The sequence below is a fragment of the Scardinius erythrophthalmus genome, assembly GCF_964197995.2.
Source record: "Scardinius erythrophthalmus genome assembly, chromosome: 13".
Taxonomy (NCBI): Eukaryota; Metazoa; Chordata; class Actinopteri; order Cypriniformes; family Leuciscidae; genus Scardinius; species Scardinius erythrophthalmus.
In genome coordinates this window covers 14,416,393-14,439,298 of record NC_138233.1, presented here as the reverse complement: position 1 = coordinate 14,439,298, position 22,906 = coordinate 14,416,393, and the positions used below count along the sequence as shown (strand labels likewise).

At 39.5% G+C, this 22,906-nt stretch overlaps 1 protein-coding gene across 2 annotated transcripts; it reads left to right on the top strand.

The window, feature by feature from the left end:
- Window positions 1-2,477: 2,477 nt before the first annotated feature.
- bcorl1 (BCL6 corepressor-like 1) lies at window positions 2,478-21,673 on the top strand. 2 transcript variants are annotated; one of them, XM_081382318.1, is made up of 12 exons: window positions 2,478-2,650; window positions 9,519-9,603; window positions 9,716-12,280; window positions 14,519-14,654; window positions 15,321-15,764; window positions 16,659-16,867; window positions 17,116-17,385; window positions 17,883-18,049; window positions 18,523-18,668; window positions 18,770-18,847; window positions 19,839-20,013; window positions 20,086-21,673. In XM_081382318.1, exons 2-12 carry the CDS (start codon window positions 9,598-9,600, stop codon window positions 20,396-20,398), a joined length of 4,509 nt encoding a protein of 1,502 aa, XP_081238444.1. In that variant the 5' UTR covers window positions 2,478-2,650; window positions 9,519-9,597; the 3' UTR covers window positions 20,399-21,673. The 2 variants fall into 2 exon arrangements, with proteins under 2 accessions (XP_081238444.1, XP_081238443.1); XM_081382317.1 differs by lacking the exon at window positions 2,478-2,650 and adding an exon at window positions 5,652-5,822.
- The last annotated feature ends 1,233 nt before the right edge of the window (window positions 21,674-22,906 follow it).

Genomic DNA, 22,906 nt, shown 5'->3' with positions numbered 1-22,906 from the left:
GGGCTGTAGTTGTACTTTTTTATCCAGGTTGTAAAAAAATAAATAAATGTGTGTGAAGTAGGGGTGTAACAATATATCGTGTCACAATACAAAAATGCAACGTATCGTGGATAGTGAGTGACAATATTTATTGTGTGCACCTAAAATAAAAATTACTGTGAGAATAAAATCAAGTTATTACAGTTTTAGTGTCAATACTACATTAAACTACTACATAATGTTGAATATAATATTTAATAATGCAGTGGGGGAATATTTGTGTCCTGATAATGCCAAATGTCTTCTGTTACCAGTAAAAAGTGGCTACATTATTTTAAATGCAGGGATAGAGCATATTCGTCTAAAATAATTCTGTATTTCCAGCTTCAGAATCATTTTATTCTGGTTTCACCATTGTGCATTGGGTTATCAGTCGAATATTCATTTACACCCACAATGTAGTGTCAAATTTAGCATTTTAATCAACAGTACATTTTTGTTAACCTTTTATCATGTCTTGGAGTATCGCAATAACATCGCATCGTGAATTCAGTATCGTGATATGTATCGAATCGTGACGTGAGGATGTCTTTACACCCCTACTGAACGTATTGTGGCACTGACGGCATTGCATAATTTGCTTGGTAGACCAGAATGAAGGAACAGTGAAGAACTGCCAAAGACAGACACTCAGTCAAGGCATTTTCTTTAATTTAGTGTTTGAATTCTTTAACGCCTCTCCGTTTCTGAAAGATAAGCAATTACACTTTAGAAAATGCTGGTTGTTGAAACAACCCAGCATTTTTTTACCACATGCCCATGTAATTTACAAAGTTTTCTCCTTGGTTTCACTCCCTATAAGACCATGCATGCTCTCTGATTTTACAGCACAGTCGAAACGCCAAGATAATGCACTCTTAAATGCACAGGGACAAAATTGGACAATTAGTGAGTAATTGCCCTCCCACCCCCCTTTGTTAATTATAAATAAATAACAGCATTGTTTTAATTGGCACTGGGGTTTACACATAGCAGGTAAAGTTCAGTGGCCTGCAGTGGTATCCTGAAATAAGGAGGCCAAGTCCTCACAGTTTCTTTTTTAAATATAAATCAAATGTAAATTCAAGTCCCGGTTACACTTAATGTTGTCACATGTTCCTGGTTAAATACACATTACATTAAAAAAAGAGAAACCAAATACAATTCTATTTTGTATTCATTAACTATACTAATGCTCTTTTTATCAAAACCAATTATAAATATCATCAAAGTTTTATTTAGGCTAAGCATTTTTTCATGTATTCCAAAATAATAATTAAAGGCAGTAACAATTTAAACAATATATTTTATTTGTGAACTGATGTTCAACTGTACTTTTTAATAATCAAGTTATTTTCATTAGTCATCAAGCAAGGTAACCTGTCACAGACACGAAGATGTAGCCTACCTTTAATTTCACCAAGCTGATTGTTTTCAGACCATTTCAGGTTTGATTTTGACGTGGCATAAAGCGGTTATAAGTGGCAGAGTTGTTTACTTTGGCTACTTTTTAACTTCCCATTAAGGACATCATTTTGTTCATTCAGACCGATTTGCACGAAAACAAGAGGCGGGATTTATCCCACGAACCAATCAAATCCAATCACAGCGCGATGGAGGCATTACGATCCTCTCACCTGACTTTCCCCATTCATTCTCAACTGATCCCCATCAAACCCACCCCACGCTTTATAGGGGGTCTGTTAAAACTCACTGGGCTCAGGGGAGGCAAGAGTGTCCTGATGTAACTTTGCCTGCTAAGTGCCGCTGCTGGACAGTGTTACTTTAGAAAAACAAGTGATTTATACATCACATTTTGTAATATATGCATTGCTTTATTTTTGTATTATGGATAATTTTCTCATTCAAATTTCTAAATGTCTCCCTTGCCTCCTCGGAGGAAACGCCCCTTCCATTAAATCAAATCTCAGTGGGAGCCCCCTCTTGTTGCAGTTGCAAGATGCATTTTCCAAATAATGTGAAATTACACTGCAAATGTGAGTAAATAAAGCTACAAAATGTCTATAATATTACAAAAGAGACAACAAAACCACGATAACAACAAAGCTGCAATAAAGGGAACATATTTCTTTCTTTATTTCACATCGTCTGTGTATCGGTTTTATTTCTACATAGCTCAGCTGGAGGCCCCTGACAGTCTGGGGCCCGTTGGTCCAGTCCACAATACCACATCCGTTAAACGAACAAAAGGGACCAAACATGAAAGCCTTCATTATTTTACAAATAGATGCACATGAAAATCGTACGCAGTATAAGCCTAATATCGAGTCTAGCCGTGTAGCTCAGTCTGTTCACCTATCTGCACGAGCTCCGACCAGGTAGGACTTCGGAGGAAGGAGAGCGTGCCTTTTAACCAGTGCACGCGGCAACGGAGCATGGTCACCTGTGGGAACGAGGCCGGCTTTAGGACCCAGCGTGCGCGATTTTCCTCTCCAGCTGCTGCGGCGATGAGGGAAGATCGCGAGGAGAAACCCAAAATTCACAGTGTTAAATCCTCCACTGAATCATACTATCGGACGCTAACGAAAACAACAGGCACAGACACTTTCTCTTGCATTTGGATGTATACGTCAAGTTCAGATGCATAGGAAAACAGTTTGGGGCCGTTAAGGTAAGGCGGCGCGATTCCATGCGATTAATAACAAAGGCGCTATACTGGCGAGCGAGGGGGCATTAAAGGGGGCATTGCACAACGCAATGGAGGGCGACAGTCAACTCTCTAAACTTTGCACTTGTACATGAGTGCATCAAAGTCCTAACATCCTGTCATGACGAGATCTAACTATGTGAAACGGTTGGATGTATTAATACAGCGCAAAGACAAAAATGCGGCAACATTTGCTAATATATGGATAATGTTGTGTCCTAAACTGACCGCACGCGATCACAAGAGCCAATGTCATTACGTGCGTTACGGCCTAGGAAAGTGATGCATCGCGCAAGATTTCACGGGGCAATAAGTTTAGATATCGTTTGCATCCCCTCAACCTGCCCACTTCATGTGCTCTCTTCCACCCTTGCGACATTAGGCTACCTCAGTCATCATGCAGTGGAGCATACTCCGGTCAGACACCTCAGTTTGCACTGTTGCACGGCCTTTCTGTTGTCATTTCCCGTGCAAGTTCTTTTAATTGTATTTTGAAACTAAGTTGTAAATGTTGCCCAAGCGGTGACGCTCATTTGCAGCCACCCCAGGCCTGTTTAAAGCAGATAATGGTGGCGATTTGACACTATCAAGTCAAACTTTCCAGAATCTCCTTTCTTACAGTTAACGTAATAATGTGTCAGCCTCCATGCTGATAGATAGATAGATAGATAGATAGATAGATAGATAGATAGATAGATAGATAGATAGATAGATAGATAGATGGGTTCACGTGTAGAGGAGCATGTGGCACGTTCGTCTTGTTTGGGATATTTTAGCTTTTAATAATGCAGTGACTGTCTGTCTGATATGATAGTTTTCCTCGTATGTTGCAGTCACAGTTAATACCCTGTATTTTTACGGCAGCATCAGTGTAAGAGCCCTGAGAAGACGTGATGCTCTCAGCGCAGTCTATACGGGGTCAGTTTGCATCGGAGCAGTTATGACAAAAATAGGTCACCGGCTCAAAGATGTTAAATTTCTGTTTAGCTGTTTTTCAGGAGGGACAAAACGGGAAATTTGTGTGATAGGCTATTGCATGTCGTCCGATGATGATGATGATGATGATGATGCAGTGTCATTTTTCTGTCGGAATAAAAGCTTAATCATCAAAAAGTAATTTATAAGAATACACAGTGCTGTCAGTGTGTAATCTTGTGCTGCTCTGCTCCTTAAGACTTCATTTGAAGAAATGGCTGAATGGGACAGGGACAGTGACACTGGTCTTGAAATATACAGTGGTTGCTGCTGAGCATGATGTCTAAATGGTCATTGTGAGTTACAGAAGATCAGGCTAAAACATAAAAAAAGTTGAACCACAAATAATGAAGAGATAATCTAAGTCAGTGATGCTTCAACCTGATGGAGAGATGTTATTGTTTCGTTTGGTGGTAGATAAGGTCAAATTGTGGTATACTGGTGTTTGCAGGTTCATTAAAAAAAGTGAATATTGTGAATAAGCGATTGTGCGAATAATGTTGAATATAGCAGGCTGTTAGGATGTAATAAAGAGTGTTTGGCTGACATGTTTACAATGCACAGTGTCTGAGGCTGAAAAGTAAGGGTTGCTTGTTAAACCTGAGATCAAAGAAGCCATGCAGCAAATGTCTACTGGACAGCTGATGGACCTGATGTAGCTATCATCATGCCCATTGTCTTGTCTTGATAAGGACGATAACCCCAGACTGTTTGTGTCTCGCTGCTGAAAAAGTGACTGATTATTTCGAGATAAGCATGAAAAATCATTAAAAAAATATGGCGAGAACAGACTTCATAGACCCACAGGAGAATTGCATGTTTGTATTATTGAGTTATCATCATATTCTTACAAAAAAACAAATATGACCAGTTTTCTTCTTTCCAAACACTTCATAAAACATGAATTATTAAAGAATGGCATAATAATGCGAAATACATTTTAAAATAGCACCAAATCTTATGATGTTAATATGTAGTTTTTGTTTTGTCTCCAGGTCTTGTTTGCATTAAATACTCAAACAGAAAAACTTTACTTTTTGATCTTATAAGTGACATGATTTAGCCTTCAAATGAGGGAAATTGCTCAGCTATATGGATTTGGATAGATGTTTCAATAAAAATAACAATATATTTTGTTCAACAGCAACTGAAGAGTAGGCTAAGTAACAGTCCAGCACAGTTGAAACATAGAGTGAAGCTCCAGAGATATTTTGCAACAGCTGATGCTTGTTGTCACCTGGCAAAAAACTAAAAAAAAAACTAAAATGTCAAGGTCAGTGGTGGGCTTTTTTAGAAGTTAAGAAGGGTAAATCCACCTGAGGATCCCAGTTTTAATTCTTTAAGCGTGATTCCTGTTCACCTAAAATAGATTTGGTTAGGCCTCATGATGGTGTTTTAATTTAACTTGCGTGTAAAAGCTCTTCATGTATTGCGCAGCATGTTAAAAAAAAAAAAAAAAAAAAAAGGTTTCTCGTTGGCTACTGAGAAGAATCTGTTTCATTTAGGTTGAAAATATAAATAAACACATCAGTGTGGATTTTCATGTGCCTCTACTATTGATGATCGTTCCCTGGGTGGGTGTCCGGTAGTAGACACCAGTCTCGTGGCTCTACTGGAATAGTTCGAGACTCAGGAGGCTTTTTATTAATTCCGCTGCAATGTTTGTCTCAACTCTTTTTGTGACGGCCCACGTGTGCGAATCTGAAAACGAGATTATACGAACATGCACGTGCTACTCCGCGACCCTCGCGTGTTGCGTCCGAGAGCAACGGTTTAATTGAGAGAGAGAGAGAGAGGGTGCATTTTCACTTTGTTACTCGGGTATGGTTTGCAGTTTAGCGCACCGTTGCGATCCCCTTTCCCCTTGAGCGGCTGGATTCTCGCGGTGCATGCTGGGACCTGCAGTCCTCGCTCCTCCCTTCTCAGGGCGAACGCGGTCAGGGCGTGGATGTCGGAGCACTACAACTCCCACACGAGCTCGGCTCCATCTGCCCCTCTCTCTCTCCCACCAGACCAGAGACAGAGAGATACGGTACGAACCCCCCCGGACTTTCAGAACCGAAAATCGTCGAGATTAGTGAACTGCGAGAGACAAGAACGGAAGACCGGATTAAAGCCCTTATCTTGATGCGCAAACATCTTCCAAATGTCGGTCAAACGGGTTGGTGCACGTTTGTACAATCTGACATCGTTATTTGGCTCGCTAATTGCCTTTTGGAATTATTCAGGGTTGTAGAGACGAAGGAGTCGGTTCTGGGGCTGTGGCATGTCATAACACTTTGATTGTTGGAGCTGCTTCGCTATGGAAACATTTCATGTCGTACGGTGGCAGAGTAATGCAGACCGAGTTGTTAGAGGGGAGACTTCGCTGCGCAGGGATCTGAAAATCGCTCCTTCAGTTTCGTACACCTTGCTCCGTACTAAATAACGCTCTCCCCGCGTGTCACGCAGCACAAGTGACGATAATAATAAGGAGCGAATGGAAAACTCGGTGACCCTATTAGTTTCCAAACACTCTTTCGAGGGCAATGTGGAGAGAGACAGCCAAAGTACGATGTTTCCTCGTGAAGGATATATCATCCAACCTAAATGTGCGCGTGACATTTCTCTGCCCGTGTATTTTTTGTCGAGTTCTAATTCAGACGTCATAGCTCGGCTCGCGCTTAGCGAAAAACCAACGGTCACTTTATAGTTTGACACTGGATTCGGCCAGTACGAACGTCGGTTAGTTGGGCTACATTGTGGCCACACGAACTGTGTAGGCTTTCGATTCTCTATCCGAAGGAAACGTCTTTTTCGGCTAATCCCAGCTCGCGGGACCAACATTTTGTTGTTTTTGTGTTTAAACAGCGGCGTTATTTATCACTGACTCCCATTTCAGCACGCGAGGCGCTTCGTGTCACCTGAGAGTCTCTTGTATTGTGTGATACGGTTTTTTAGTAGCTCCACTAGAACGAACGAGCGAGCGAGCGAGTGGGTTGGCCAGAGAAACAAATATTTTGGTCTGTTTTAGGACGATGCTCTGTCCTAATATTTAGCTGGCTGTGGATACGTGACATTGGCTGATCATCGACTGCTTTTCTGCATCATCCTTTGTGCATCTATAAGCTCCGGGCTGCGGAGCTCCGACGGACTGACCGGGAGACCGCGAGTCTGCTGAGCTCCAGTCTAGAGAGGAGAGACGATGCTTATTTCCTCGTCTCCGTTTATCATTGAGCTGGTAACCCCATTCAAAAGAACGAGGGCTAAAGAAAACACGGGCTCCCGCTCCCTCTGATCATGTGTTTTCAATAATTGAGATGCCTCGAGATGAAAAATGTCTCAACGAAAATGATCGGTTCTATCTTTAGCAGATATAATCACGCATATAACACATCATAAACTTTCCAATTATCAGACTTTTGCTAAAGGCCTATACGGCTTGGTTATGCCATACAGGCACTTTAAGTGTACCGACATCAGCTGGATCTCATTTTAAGACAGAAAGATAAGCAGTTCATATTTTAAGACAGCTGTCACTTGTATCGTCAAGGTGGTGCTGCTGCTGCGCTCACCTGCATTCTGATGCGAGTTTACGGTGCTCATATTGTTTGCATATATATGAGACTCGGGTGTTTAGATTTGGTTATTTGTGGTGGTTATGTATGTCGTTTGATCTTCCTAAGTAATATCCAGTCTTATTCATGTACATATTTTTTCAGTTAAGAACATAACCTTGAGAGATAGATTTGGATGATTTCGTCTTGAATGCAACAAGGTGTAACTTCATTTCGAGCTCAGAACATTCGGTTTGATTACACCTGCATGGAAATACAAAAAAGACATTTTAAAATAGATATTTCTTGGCGAACATAGTCATTACAATGAGTAAAAGTCATGGACATTTCTATAGTGAGTTTTAAGTTTTTTTCATTTTATGCTCTGCTCTATATTGCATTGCATTTATATTTAGTAAAACCAGAATTTACCGTTTTGTTAGATACAAATAATTACGATCATTTGAAAAGCTATTATGTGACACACAAATTGAAATCTACCACCACATTTTTCTAAATTATTTAAAAATCCCTATTCACTAATTATGCATAGCTGAAAAGGTTACTGAAATGAATTTGTCAAAAAGTGTGGGAACCCTATATTGATTTGAACTGTTGGGCTCTGCCAGGAGTTTTGCAAGGCCCTACACACAGCACTGTTAGAATCAGATTAAATCACAGCTTGACCACCTCATTATAAGTAAACATTTTAGTAATGCACACTCTGTGACTGGACATGAGTTGCTTCGCCTTTATCTATTGCCTGTAAAGAGTAAAGCGCCCGTGTTAGGCACAGCATCACATTAATGGTTGCTCTGTTCTATCTGCACTGTTGATATTGTCTTGATCTACTGCAGTTTGTCTCACTGAGGTAATCAGGCAGTAAAACCTGCATCAACTATTGCATGGCCCTGCATCCTTTATCCTCAACCCCTGGCATTTGTGGCCTGTCGTGCACTAGACCATTCCCCTCCGTTGAGCTGTGTGAGGGTTTGGGATCTGATCAGTAGGGTGCTCTGCTTCTTTAAAAAGGGGGGAATTAGAGGATGCAGACTTTGACCACATGCAATGTGGGTTAAGAGGATGTCGTTGCAGTAAAAACTGTCCCTTCAGCTGTGGGGGTTGAGGTTTTTACTCTTCTTTGTTTCAACTGAGTTTTAGGTGTTTATGCACTCTTGTGTACTTGAAATTGATTTGTTCACAATCTCAGTGAGAGTCAGGGTCAAACTCGGCGTTTTTCATCTCATAATTTCATCTCCTATGACCATGCATTTGCAAACTTAAAATTAAAAATGTAAATCGCTGGTATACAGTTCAGAGATCATTGTATTCTTTTCAAATCCATTATTTAAATCTGAATGCTTTAAGTTTAATATCTATTCCTACTCAAGCCGTGGTCTTAAGGAAATTGTGACATCTTGACTAAGGAAACCTCTGTTACTCACAGGAAGTTTCCAGCCTGTCTCATATCACTGACTGTAACAAGAGAAGTGACGTTGTGGCCTCATGGTTAGAGTGTCATTTTTGTCAGATTATAGGGAAAGACATTTAAAACATTAAAGTTATAGCCTAATCCATGTCCATCTTTTGTTAAAATTCTAGAAGTGTTAGTGTTTATTTAGTAATTGTGAGCGGAGTTGCTTGCTTTGATTTTATTCCTGGCAAATGAGAAGGATGACTAGAAATATTTATTATCTCTCAAAATAATTTGAAAGTTCTTGACAGTAATGTGCATGATACATGTAGTTCTGCACTACTAACAGGGTGTAACAGTTGTAAGAATGTTAGGGGAAAGTATAACCAACTAAACCATTTTTAATGAATGTGCTAACAAGATTTTAGTTGCCTTTTAGTTCAAATCCCTGTTTCCAATGTGTAATGTAGATAGTGCAGTGATCTATATTTTACATTTGCTTTAGTTAATGAGGTCTGAGTTGACCTTGGCTGAACTACACAACATTTATCCTCTGCAATCAATTATAGGTATATAAAAAAATTAATAAAGTGGAAATGAGTGAAAAATCAACAGTATGGCTTAGCTATACTTTTTCTGTTTGATGAAGCAAACAGATTTGTTATGACAAATATTAACTTTCATCATTTGAAAGGGTCAGAATGTTGTCCAATAGCAGATTATTGACTGATCAATGAATGATTTATATTTATTTTAAAAAGATTTAAGGCTATTAACGTTAAACAATGAAATTTTTATGTTCCAAATTGTAACTTTTCATTTGAAATAATTTTACATACTTAATGTGTGCACTTTTTAAAGCTGTTTTTTTTTTTTTTTTTTTTTTAATGATCTAATTCTACTACAGAACTGCAAACTACCCAGAGGAGAATCCCATAAAGAGTCACTTGTCCACACACACTGAGTAATGTGTTGAGAAAACGCCTATGCAGGTAACATATATTTCATTGTTATAGTTTCCCCTCTTGTCTCTTTCGTGATTTAAAAAAAAAAAAAAAACACTTTCCCCCTAAGTCAAACTTTCTTCCCTGTTTCTTTGCTCAGGTGGATCCCTCACCAATGAATGTAGGGGATGGAGGGACGGTGAGCAGAGAGAGCAGTGCCCCTACCCACGTGTCTGAGAGCATGGTGGGGAATCCACAGCAGACACTGCCTCTTGAACTTAGAGGTGACATACCTCAAAGTCAACGGAACAAGCTGAGGGTGACCACAGACTGTAAAACGCCAGACGTCTGCTCAGAATCCAGCAATTCAAATCATTGTCCCCAAGTTCAACCCCACAGCAATGTGTTTAGCACTGATCCCGTGAGCACACCGTTGCCTGATCGGACTGAGGTTTCCAAAGGCAAGGTTGACAGTGCTGGTATCTACTCGACTCATCAGTGGCCTTGTGGTAAAAAGGTCACCACAGAGGACCCTGTGAACTCTGTTCATTCTAGTATAAACCTAAACAAGAAGACTAACGCACCAGTACCCACCCAGCCTGTGATAAGCGTTCCTTTAGGGTTCCAGTGCTCCACGCTGTTTAAACCCGGCCAGCCTGTTGCTTTCCTTCCCCCTTCCAATTTTTCTTCTCCTCTCTGTAAGATCACACTGCCACCAGGATTAGGTCAGATTGCAGCACTGCGAGAAGCCACTGCTAGCCAGTTTCAAAAGGACTGCCCAGCGCAAAGCTCTTGTTCGAGCACGACACCTATGCTTAAAACATACCCGTATCACTTTTCTGTTGGGAGAGGACCCGGTGCTGAGAAGAAGCCTCAGACTTCATTATCCAAAGTCAGGTGTGACTCTTTGTCCAAGGGCTTTCAAGGTGGATCTGAGCATAAAGCCACAATGTCTTCTGTAGCAGCCCCAGCTCTAGCCCTTCCAGTACAGCAAGCCACACAGGGCTCGGCTCCACAAACCCATTATACCATTTCTCCCACTGCTGCCATCTGCTGCAGCCCAGCTCTGGCAAATATCACCACTCAAAGTCGACTGCTTAGCCTTGTAGAAAAAGGTTCGACGTACCGAGGTGCTGAAAAGACCTCTTTAACGTATCTGAAACCAAAAACTCTGTCCACTCCAGAGGAGCATAATGTTTCCTGCCCCGTTGAGTCAAGGGATGTGCCCCTTGATCTGTCTGCAAAGTCCAAGCGACAAAAAACCATTAAAGATACCCAGAACCACCCATCGTTGGCCACGGAACAGCATTCTGCTGACTCTCATCAGAAAAACGTTGCTGGTTCTAAAAAAGTTAATTCTGCTTCTTTTGGGTCATCCAGTACATATGACACCCATAGAAATGGTGCAACACAAAAATCATCTTCAAAACTAACTAATCACCATGCTTTGGAACCCAACGCATCCTGGGCCAAAGCCTCATCTCCTGGTTCCTTAAACAATCTCCCTGGTACATATGTTGGAGTGGCAAGCCCCATTCTAGCATCTACTTTACGTAGCAAAGATGGAAAAAGTGCTGCTTTTGTTGAAGATTTTCAGACATTTGCTAAACAGGAAACCATCTCCATCATTGACCAAGGAGAACAGCCGGTGTGTATAGAGAGGAAAGCACCATTTGCTGTTAATAAGGATAAGCATAATAAGGGAGGCAAGCTCTCGACAGTCACTCAACAAGGTTTTTTAGCCACCCAATTATCTACTACAGCAAATTCACAGCCCCACCGGAAGTCTGTTGGTGGAAAAGAAGGGACCCTGTTTATACCTCCAGTTAAATCCTTGTGGCAACCACCTTGTGTTCTTTCCCAAGGATCATCTCTGCAGAAGAGGCCAAGTCAGATTCAGGCCCCAAAGACTAAGAGCCCCCTTGGTTGTGAGAGAGCCCTGTTCCATAACTCCCATTTAAGCCCAACTAAAGTAGAGGATGAAAACTGGGAGAAGGCCAAATCCCCCCTGTCCAACCTGGAGTCGATAGTGAAGCAGAAAACTCTTGAGACCACTGCACTTACTGGTGAGAACTACTGTAATCTGTCTTGTGTGGGATCCAAGAGGCCTGAGGTAGCCAGCGTGCAGAACAGGTGTCAGGACTCCACGTTGCAGCAGACTCTTACAACTGGTTCTCCTCCATTTAGGGCCATAGAAGAACAGATCAACAAGTCAGACAGAACCTCTCCACAAACAGATGCTACAGCAGCTCTGAGCAGACCGGAGATCACAACCGCTCCTGTGACCAAGGATAAGGGACGAGAAAAAAAGGCAAAAGAGACAGAAAATCTAGTGTCTGATGGTAGACAAAAAAATAAATCTAGTACCCCTAGTAAAAGGACTGCTCCCAGTTTTAAAAGGAAATTGTCTCAACAGTTAGAGGATGAGATGACAAAAGAGGAGAAAGCATCAGAGAGGAAGGCTTCTTCTCATGTTAAGGTAGAAGGAAAAGCCTTTTCCCTCCTTCAGAGCCAGATTGTAGAAGCAGAAGGAGAGGCTAAAATGAATGGAGCCAAAGAGGAGATACCTTCCAAAGGCAAAGTATCCACCACCAAACAGAAGAAGCTGAAAAAGCCTGCCAAGGAGAAGACACCTTCTGAACTGCAAAAAAAGACTATTACAGTAACTAAAAAGCAAAAAGATAAAGACAAACCATCAGTCAAGCAAGGCCCCTACCATAAAAAGGTAAGATTTATTTTACTCTGAACATTTAGTGGTTAATTTTTTATTATAGCTAGTGTGTGTAATATATCTCCAACAATTGCATAAGCCATGACTGATTACGTTAAAAATTTCCTTAAAGGGATAGTTCACTCAAAAATTTTAATTCTGTCATATGTCATAATTTACTCACCCTCTTAGCCTCTATGAATTTCTTTCTTCTGCTGAACACAAATGAAGATATTTTGAAGTATGTCTGTATCCAAACAGTTGATGTTCCCCATTGACTTCCATAGAATTGTTTTCCCATACTATGGAAGTCAGTGAGCCTATTAACTGTTTGGTTGCCCATATTCTTCAAAATATCTTATTTTGTGTATGAAATTCATACAGGTTTGGAACAACATGAGGGTGAGTGACCAGATTTTCATCTTTGGGTGAACTATCCCCTTATTTCAGTCTAAGGGTAAAATCTGATATCACAGCATAAGTGATTTTGTCTCAAGAAAAGTATGTGACAAAATGATAATTTCTGCTTGACATTCAGCCAAGAATGGTTTAAAAACATGTGATAACATCTGTTTATCATCCAGTAAATTAAATACTTGAAAAATGAAATGTGCTTTATCTCATTTGATTATTTTCTCATTTTATTTGGACCTTGATGGAAAATATGCAAACTGTGTCAATGGAAAACAGCTTTAATTAACATTTGAGTTAAAAACAAAAGACTCAAATGATAACTCTAGTATTAAAGTGATTGTTTTGATTCAAAGTTATGATTGGATGAGCCACATTTGAACATTCTGTCGGTATATATCATCATGCTCCTCAGACCCCATGCAGGGGATAGGAAAAATCTATATAATATTCAAAGAAATTACATTTTTGATTCATCTCTTTGTTTTAACATTTTTGTTTTATCTTTGCATTGAAATGTAGAGAATATAAGTAAATTTGAAATTGCTGAAATAATAAAGTTTGATATAATGCAACATTTACTTTCAGCCAATGGCCCTCGGTCAAATTAGATTTTTTGACCCTTCATAGTAAAACGTTTAGTCAACTCTCCTTTAGGACTGTTTTGGGTTAAAAGGAAGTTAGTCTGTATTATCAAAATCATCTTGATTTGTCAGTCAGTTTTTTCTTAAGGCCTGTTCACATCAAGAACAACAACTATAACGATAAAGATATAGTTCTAAAAAAAATTCTAAATATAAAACAAATTGTGAAATCCACACCACAATTATATTGTTGGAATCACCAATCAAAATCCATTCTGCTTTAAGAGCACCAGCATTTAAAGTGGCAGATTACAAAACTCCAACGCATGCTTCTAATAAACAGAACTATATCGCCCGCTGGTGTGAACGCTAATATAGTTATGGTTATTGTAATCTTTGTAGTCATTGTTCTTGGTGTAAATGGCTTTTAGAGTTGACAAGACATCTTAGAGGATTTTAAAACAGAAATAGGAAGCTTGTGGTTTAGTTAATTATAAGAGTTTATATTAATTATTCTTTTTTTCATTTGATCTGTCTAAATTGTCCTTTTAGTACTCGGGTGTTATTCTCATCATGAGTTACAATGTAATTCCTATGGGTGTTTTTTCCCCATGTAGACAGTCTGTGGTATATGGTCACAACTGGAGTTTAGTAAGCAATTTTATCATACAATGTTAAAGTTTTGTTGTTATACTTTGTTTGAAACTGTGTTTTGTAATATGTGTTCTGATACAATTACGGGTGTAACATATTGTAATATATCGTGTCACAGTATAGGCCTATCGCAATACAAAAATGCTACAATATGTATCGTGGATAGTAACAATATTGATTGTGTATAGTTCACAAGCATAATCATCTAAAATAATTCTGTATGTTTTTTGAAATCTGTTTTAAAACAATGTTTTACCTCAATCAAAACCAGGGTATCAATCCAAATCAGGTTTCCCCCAAAATTTAGACCTACACAATTCAGCTTTTTGGGAATTCTGGAGGGAAATTAAAATAGTTCTTGTGAGATTATTGCGGGAGTAGCCTAGTGACGTGTGTTCTGCTGGGCAAATGAGCTGCATGTGTCTAAGCCCTGTGAAAGCGCTTGTTGAGAGATGATAGCATTACCATTATGAGCCAGTGATGAGTTTAAAGACAATTACATTTTACATTTTTGCTTTGTTTAAATAGCCATTTATCTAAATTACAAATATGCATGTGTTATTGACAGACGAAATGCTTTATGATTTTTTTTGTACTTTATTAGAAGAAAGATGCATTGCCTGGAGTTGGAAAAAATGTGCTGAAAGATGGAATAGGCCCAGCCCCCAAAGTAGGGGGAAAGACTCGCAAAGGGAAAATCTGTCCAGCTAATATGGAACACTCGGACTCAAACAAAATAGGTACTGACCCAGCTCGTAGTTAAAGGGTAGTTCACCCATGGGGCACCTCGTCATCATTTACTCACTCTAATGTCTTTCCATACCTAGGCCTATCTTCTGTATTAAAAGAAAATTATATTTTTAAGCAGGTCTTTTTCTTACAGTGATGGGTCATAGTGACCCTGGCTGTTAAGTGACAAAAGAGACCCAAAAAAGAATGAAAAAAAAGCATGATAAGAGTCACTAAGGTGAACTCTAATTTGAGAATAAATTGTTCAGCCCGATTTGTGAGCTGGATCAACTAGATCATTGACAAGAACCAGCTCAAAAGAACAATTAATGCACTGATCAAGGTTTACTTTCTAACTCAATGATCGGCTGCATAAGATCTGGATACAGTCAACAACTAGTGTAAAAATTGGTGTGTTTTGTTTTTTGTATTGTAATTTTTTAAAGTTTAACAAAAGCTGTGGTCACTGTAAACATGTATGGAAAAAACCTGTGTAAACCACAATATAACACCATACAGGTTAGAAATGACTAGAGTGAGTAAGAAATGACTGAATCAATTTTGGGGTGATTTAATACTTTAACAAGATGTTTTAGCTTTTTTGTCTTATTTAAGACAGTGGGATGGTTTTTCAGATACCAAAGTATTTCTCATGGATAATTGTGAATTGTCACCAGGGTTTATCACCGATTCAGAGAGGAGTCCATGCAGAAGTCCTCAGGTTGACAGAGATTCGGGCTCTTTCAGCAGTCCAGGCTGGCCTAGTAAGGAATCAGACTCCCAGGAGGAGGCCTCTCCACGGCTGAGGCGAGGGCGCAGACGGACTGATGAAGCGTTGCTCCGAGACTGGAGCTTCGCTACTCCACCTACTCCTCCCCCTCTCGATCCCCCCTCTACACCACCCCCTACTGTACCAGTCCGCCGGCCGCGCGGCAGGCCTCGAATCAATCCTCTGCCTGAGGAGGTGGATGCGGACAAGGACAGGCCCACTCAGGGTGGAGACACCTCTTCAGTAAAGAAAAGGAAACGCTGCAAGAATCGTAAATATCAGAATGGGGAATACATCACAGAGAAGGATAAGGTGGCAGATGGAGAGGAGGAGAAGCTGGGCGTGGAAAATGGTAAGGCCACTATTGAGTAAAGATGTCTGAGGCTTGATGAACATTTTGCTGAGAACGTCGTTCTGTAATTTCCCTGCCTGGTCTTGATATTTAGTCCACGGGCTGTAGTTGAGGCTAGCATAATTAAAATGTCAAATAAATTTTCCGTTGGGGAGCAATATCTAGCATGATTCAAACTTTAAAAAAAACCTTTTTGTTACAATTATTGACTGTTATTGAATGTGAAGATGTTCGTGAATTTCACGTACTGGGAATAAGATCGGTGTTGCTATTACTAAAATAGGAGTGTCCAATGTCTGAATGTGGGTGTTACCAAAGGTCTGTATGTCAGTGAATTACAAATTTACCTGACCTCCTCAGGAAAATAATTGTCCTGTTTGAATAGGGCTGAGGTAGGCATGTTTTGGTTATTTAGCAGAAGTCTATTTTTGATAATTGCTTATTATTGAAAGCAATTTATATAAGTTCCCATAAAATCAAAATGGACAATTCTTGTTTTTTATGAAATATTGGAATGTTTTAGAATTTTTTTTTTCCTTGCACATCCACATTTTTCCATTCATGTGCCTACATAATATTTAATAAATATACCGCCCACTTCCTCTTACAACGACATCTCTGCTCTGATGATGTGTTCACCAGCACGAGGGCGGGACAAAAACCTCTCCTCTCCAGCAACCTGTCACTCACATGAGATCTCAGCAATAGCAAATGACAACGATCCAATCAGTTCCCAATGGACAAAATCAAGTCCCGCCCTGGCTTTTTTTACTCATTCGAGAAGACTGTTCACTCGGATATATGTCACAATATGGATAGACTTTATGTCTATACTGCTTTAGGAATGATGTAATAAAAAGTTTGGTGCTGAAATGTCAGTCTATGCCATTGCAGATGAGAAGATGGGTGTGTACCCTTGTCTCAGTGCCACGCTGACCAGCGAAGTGCCCAGTCCAGACATCAGCCCTAGGCGGACCCAATTCACACGTTCTGGCTTGGCACGACCTCAAGAGAGTCCTCCCGCCACACATCCTAATGACAAACCCTCAGGGAAGAGGAAGTTCAAAAGTAAACACTTATGCGACACAGACGAGCAGAAAAAGGTTAGCTGAAGCATCTTATCAAACTTTCAAGCATTTTTAAACTGGAGCAATTAAACAGAAAATTGTGATATTTTTCACTGTAAAGGTACCTATTTTCAAGTAGTCTTATGCTGCCCCCTAGTGGCATTTTGAGTCACTAAGCACTTTCCTACAACAGCTGTTTTTATTGGGACCATGTAACAGTTGCCCTCCCCACAATGTCACATCCCTCATGCATGACTCTCTTTGTCTTTATGTCTTTATTTCAGCTCAAGACTAAGAAAGGCAGCTTGGGCAAACGCACAGGGCCCCTCATGCCAGATGAGGACAGTCCAGCCGCCAAGAAAACCCCAACTCTTTCTTATGCTTCTCCCAAGCAGTCAAACTCTCCACTCTCTGGTAAAAAAGGAATAGCTGGGAAAACAGGAATCCCTGAATCTACTCCAAGCCGTCCAGTGCCTCCAGAAGTCCGTCGATTGATTGTGAATAAGAATGCAGGAGAGACGCTGTTACAGAGAGCTGCTAGATTAGGTTACCAGGTAAAGCAACCCTTTTGGTTGTTAGCTGACATTGTAATGTTAATTATTAAATATATTCATATTTATTGTAAATTACAGAAAAGTTCTATTCATTAAAAAAGTGAATCCAGTGTGATTCAATTCATAATAACAAAATTTATATTGACTATTTTTTGTAATTTAAAAATATTCTTAACCTAAATTCTTTACCTTAAATACCCCTTGATATTTTAAGTTAATATTTCAGTAATTTAACAACTATTACTTGCATGTTGACTGTTCGCTGATGTCGGTTAATTGTCAAGTATGTCATGCAGGTAAACACATTTACCTTTTTAGTTATTGTTTTTATTTTTAAATATTTATTTTAATTTAGCTTTTCATCAGTTCATAAACCCCTTGCAGGTCCCTCACAAACCACAGTTTTGGAAACACTTATATAAATAATTAGCTTAACAGCCCTAAAAATATGAATGTTGGATCAATTGCTCATTATTTACATAAATGTTTATTTTCAGGATGTGGTTTTATATTGCTTGGAAAAGGATGTGCGAGAGGTGAACCGCCGTGACAATGCGGGATACACGGCACTGCATGAGGCCTGTGCACGTGGCTGGACGCACATCGTACAGGTGCTGCTGAAGCACGGCGCAGATGTGAACTGCAGCGCACAGGACGGAACGCGGTGAGCAGCAGGTTACAGTCAGGATATGATAGGCTGATACAGATAGATTCAGCGCTTTATTTATTACTTGAAATATTCATTAAAAGTACCTAATTCCACTGAAAGGCACCAAATTCAGTTCAGCCCGGTAAACCGCTTTGGGCTACTTCTTTTTTTAATTGTATAATGACAGTTTTGAGCTAGGTAGCTAATGGGCCATGTTAGATTTGGGAGATGTATTTTTAGAATCAGACTCTACAAACTAAGATTATATTTGTCCACCCACAGATACAATGTGTCCAACAAACTGTCCAATTACCATACTGTATGAAACTATGCTTCCTCCTACCACTTCCTTTAAGAGTTTTGCCATGTCCGAGTTTGCTTTTCCATGCTTTTTTCATCATTGCAGCCCATCTGCAGTAACAATAAGCGTAATTTTAGATAGGGTATTCAGTATATTATGTACTGACACGTCTTTCAAACCTTTGTAGCCCAATTCATGATGCTGTAGCAGCTGATAATCTGGCGGCAGTCTGGATGCTGTTAAATCATGGAGCAGATCCCACACTGGCAACCTACTCTGGTCAGACCGCAGTTAAACTAGCCCAGAGTCCCGGGATGAAAACGTTCCTCAAAGGTAAAACCGCTTCATTTTCAAACATTTTTGCATAATGATCTCTAAAATCCTTCTGGAACATTGTTTAGATTTAAACTGTCTTTGTGATTGTTTATCCACAGAGTACTTCTCTGATTTAGAGGGACGAGCAGACCAAGATCCTAGTCTACACTGGGATTTCTACAGTAGCTCTGTATTTGGTAAGAAATTAAAGTTAAATACACTACCATTCAAAAGTTTTGGGTTAGTAAGTAAAAAAAAAAGAAAGAAAGAAAGAAATTAGTACTTTTATTCAACAAAAATGTTCTATTGCAAATAAATGCTTTTCTTTTGAACATTCTGTTCAAGAACCTGAAATGTTTATTATCATGGTTTCCACAAAAATATTAATCAGCATTGTTTACAACTTAAGAAAAGATTCTTGAGCACCATATCAGCATGTTAATATGATTCCTGAAGGAATCAGTGATGCGGAAAATACAGCTTTGCATCACAGGAATAAATAGTTTTAAAATATAAAACATTAAACTGTATTTTTGTGTTATGTTTACTGTATTTGTGATCAAATAAATGCAGCCTTGGCGAGCATGAGAGACTTCTTTCAAAAACAATTCAAAAAATCTTTTTGAATTAAATAGTATTTTTGAATGGTAATGTGTAGTGGATTTAAAGTCAGAGACCACCCGTGAAATTTTCATTTTTGTGATTTAAATTTCCATCAGCAGCATAAAAATGTAAGTAAAGTTTATTTGAAAATGAACATCAGTTTGGTTCAGTGTTGGCTTTAACTGGCATCGCTCGGATGATTTGAGAATAGAAGCAAGAAAATCTGACCTATTTTGTTCAATGTCCAACAATAGTTTTGATTAGTACCTATGAGTAATGCAGAATATTAAATATTTTTTATTCACATTACATAATACCAAGAAAAAATGAATAAATGTAATTTTTATTTTAGATCCCAGATTTTAATATGGTCTCAGACATCATTGTATTGAATTTTTTAATAATCTTTACTCCAAATAAGCACAATCGATTGTCCAAGCGTCCCCTAATTCAAGCTGGAAGTGATCCAAGGATTCAGTGACATAGCTGCCCACTTGAGGGTAGCAGAAGCACTGTAAACACGCTGTGGTGAGGTCTTGTAACTAGAGGTTGACTTCTGTCTCTATTTGTTGTAAACTTATACAGAGACCGAAAAGGAACCTTGCTGGGACTTCCTGTTGTCTCAGCCTGAGGAAGAAGGCGGGGACAGCTTGAGCGAGCAGGTGAAGGAGAGAGACGCTGACACTGACTGTCTCCTGTTCGAGTTTTCCTCCGAGCCCCTCCTACCCTGCTACCATGTCCAAGTATCACTAACGCAGGGGTAAGTGGGAGCGGAAATATTTTTTTAAACATGATCATGACGACACCTAATCCGTTTGTTTCCTCTCCTCAGTTTTTGTAACTGGTTCTTGCTGGCAGACGTGCTGAAGCGGCTAAAGATGTCGGCACGCATTTTCCGGGCCCGATACCCTCAGTTCGAGGTGGCCAGCATCGCTCAGGCAGAGCTGTGGAAGCAGATCTCCGTCAGTCAAACGTGCAGCGCTTCGGACGAGCTCCAGCCGGGCGACGATGAAGACGGAGAGGAGACGGTGGAGCTGGTGCGCTGCGTGCCAGAGATACAGGGGCTGCTAGGCTCCACCATACAGATCCTTCAAGATGATGAGGACGACAGTTCAGAGGTCAACACCAGACCCTGCAGTCGATAGCGACTCCTGCCCTACAGCGAGGTGCCGTCCGCCGTCGTGCGAGGTCCATTGCAACCGATGGCCTGTTACCAGTACCAGCACTTTGTATGTTCAGAATCAGCCAGAAAGGTCCTATTTCCTCACAGACACTCTTTCTCACAGACGCCCTGAGCAATGAAAGGGACCCTAGGGAGCGACTTTTCCATGCCCTCACCCCAGGGAGAAAGGCTGGGGACGGACTCCACTGGGAAGCAACTTTCAGGTTCCTTCTGTAGGGTTTTGTTTTTTTCAGTATTCAATAATTTTTTTTTTTTTTTTTTTAAATAAACCTATATGTATAAGTAAATATATATGTATATCTTGACATCAGGGTGAACGCAACTGGTTGTAACTTATCATTAACATGTTTTTATGTTCGCTCATTATTGACTGTCCTTTAGAAGGAGTGGTAATCCAAGTCTTTTTTTATCTTGGTAAACTAAATGTGTGTTGCTAAGAGGCTTACGTCAAGCTAACAGCGGCGGGAATGCCTTTGGGCCAGATGGTTCCTGTGTAAACCATCGAGCCTCTCTCGGCTCCAAGAAGCCCCCTAACCTACAGCATATGTTCCTCATCCCCGGCCCTCTTTACCTCAGCACCACTGCAGCTCTGCCAGGATCGTTCCACCTTCTCTTAATTCCGTTTGTGTCGTAGCAGGCACGGGATTGCGATCCTGTGACGTCGCTTCGTTTTTGCTTTGGAAATCGGCAGGTTGATGAGCTGTTGGTTTTATCCACTGGTTTAATTATTTTAAGATATCAGCCGATGTCAACCTTGACAGTTAAGTGGTAAACAAAAAAAGAGCCTGTGGAGTGTGTTTTTTTTAAAGGTTTTTCTAGAGCTGTTTTTCTAGATTCCGTCTTGAACTGCTTTCCAGTGCTTCTGGAAGGGGTCCTCTCCAAGGTTTTCCTGGTGTACCAGATTCCAGCGTGCTTTGTGGCGCGTGGTGTGTTTTATTTACACTGATTGTTGTTTGTGCTTAATTTAATAGTCATTAATATATTTGACCTTTTTTTGTGTGTATCAGACAAATGATATATGAAAATTGCTTTGTATGGTTGGTGCTTTATTTGACAGTGTACAAATAATGATCCCTTTATCCTGAGGTTGTTTTGTTTTCCCACACTGCGAACAGTATTTTAACAGGCTAAAGTACAGTTTTATTGTACTGGTGCTAAGCTAGATTTTGTGTTGACAATCAATGAAGTTTTGTTTGAACTGAAACCAATAAATATTTAAATGAAGAGACAGAGATGTAAAGATAGAGTTTAGTTTCACTACTTATGGAAATACCGCGAGACATGAAGAAAGTACTTGGGTTTTGATTAAAGAAGGCATATTGCTTCAGTGATCTCTGCTCAAAGAGGAGAGCTGTTTATTTGATTTTTTTTTTTTTTTTTTTTTTTTTTTTTTAAGAAATCAACCAGAATAAAGCATGATTGTCAAGTCTTGCTTGTGATCTGCTGTGTGTTTGTAACACCGGATAAGCCCGCTGTAACTACAGCATTAAATACGTTTTTGCATTATGATTTAAGAGCAATATGATTAAAGATGACAAAGTTCAGTAATTGAATGTATTGATAAAAATCAGAAGTGATGTTCAGCTTTTTACAGTCAAATTCTGTATTAATCTATATTAATAAAAATCATTCATATAGATTTTACCCACATTGCATATTAGAAATTATGTCGCCAACCATTAAAATGTCATTTTGGAAAATAAAATATCGATATCAAAATGAGCACTGTCCTCAAGAGGGCACTAGATACTAACAACATGACTTTATCTGCGCTATGATCTGAGAGGGGAATCAAAGTGCACGTTTCAAACTGAAGAAGATTAATTTAATTTTAATTGATTTTGTTTAATGAAATCGTTTAAGTTATTACATGGATATGATATATATTTACACATTTTAACACGATATAGCCTGCCCTACACTACGTTTCTGGTGACCGTTTCTTAAAAGGAATTAATTGTATTCAGCATGGATGCATTGAATTGATCAAAAGCGATATTAAAGACATTTGTAAGGCTACAAAAGATTATATTTCAAATAAAAACAGCACATTTTAATCATCTGAAATAAATGAATCACAATTCCACAAAAATACTAAGCAGCACAACTTAAATGTTTCTTGAGCACCAAATCAGTGTATTAGAATGATTTCTGAATCCAGCTTTGCCATCACAGGAACAGTTATTTAAAATTACAGGCTAATATTCACAATGTTTTACTGTATTTTGATTTAATAAAATGCAGCCTATGTGAGCAAAAGATTTCTTAAAAAAAAATCTGTATAAGTTGCCTATCATCCAATTCAAAGGTTTGGAGGGCAGTTCGCTGCGGTAAAAGGTCAGTCAAAGTAGGTGATGCTGGTTTTCGGAGGAAAGGACAATCAATCTGTTGAGAAACTAGTGGACTGTATGGGGAAAGAGACGAGACAGCATTTAGAAATGAGAGTTGTCTGCGTAGTAGACTATGGCCT

Coding starts and splice junctions, on each gene's coding strand:
- bcorl1 (XM_081382318.1), top strand. Junction 12,281..14,518: donor AAGGCCCCTACCATAAAAAG/GTAAGATTTATT, acceptor GTACTTTATTAG/AAGAAAGATGCATTGCCTGG. Junction 14,655..15,320: donor CTCGGACTCAAACAAAATAG/GTACTGACCCAG, acceptor AATTGTCACCAG/GGTTTATCACCGATTCAGAG.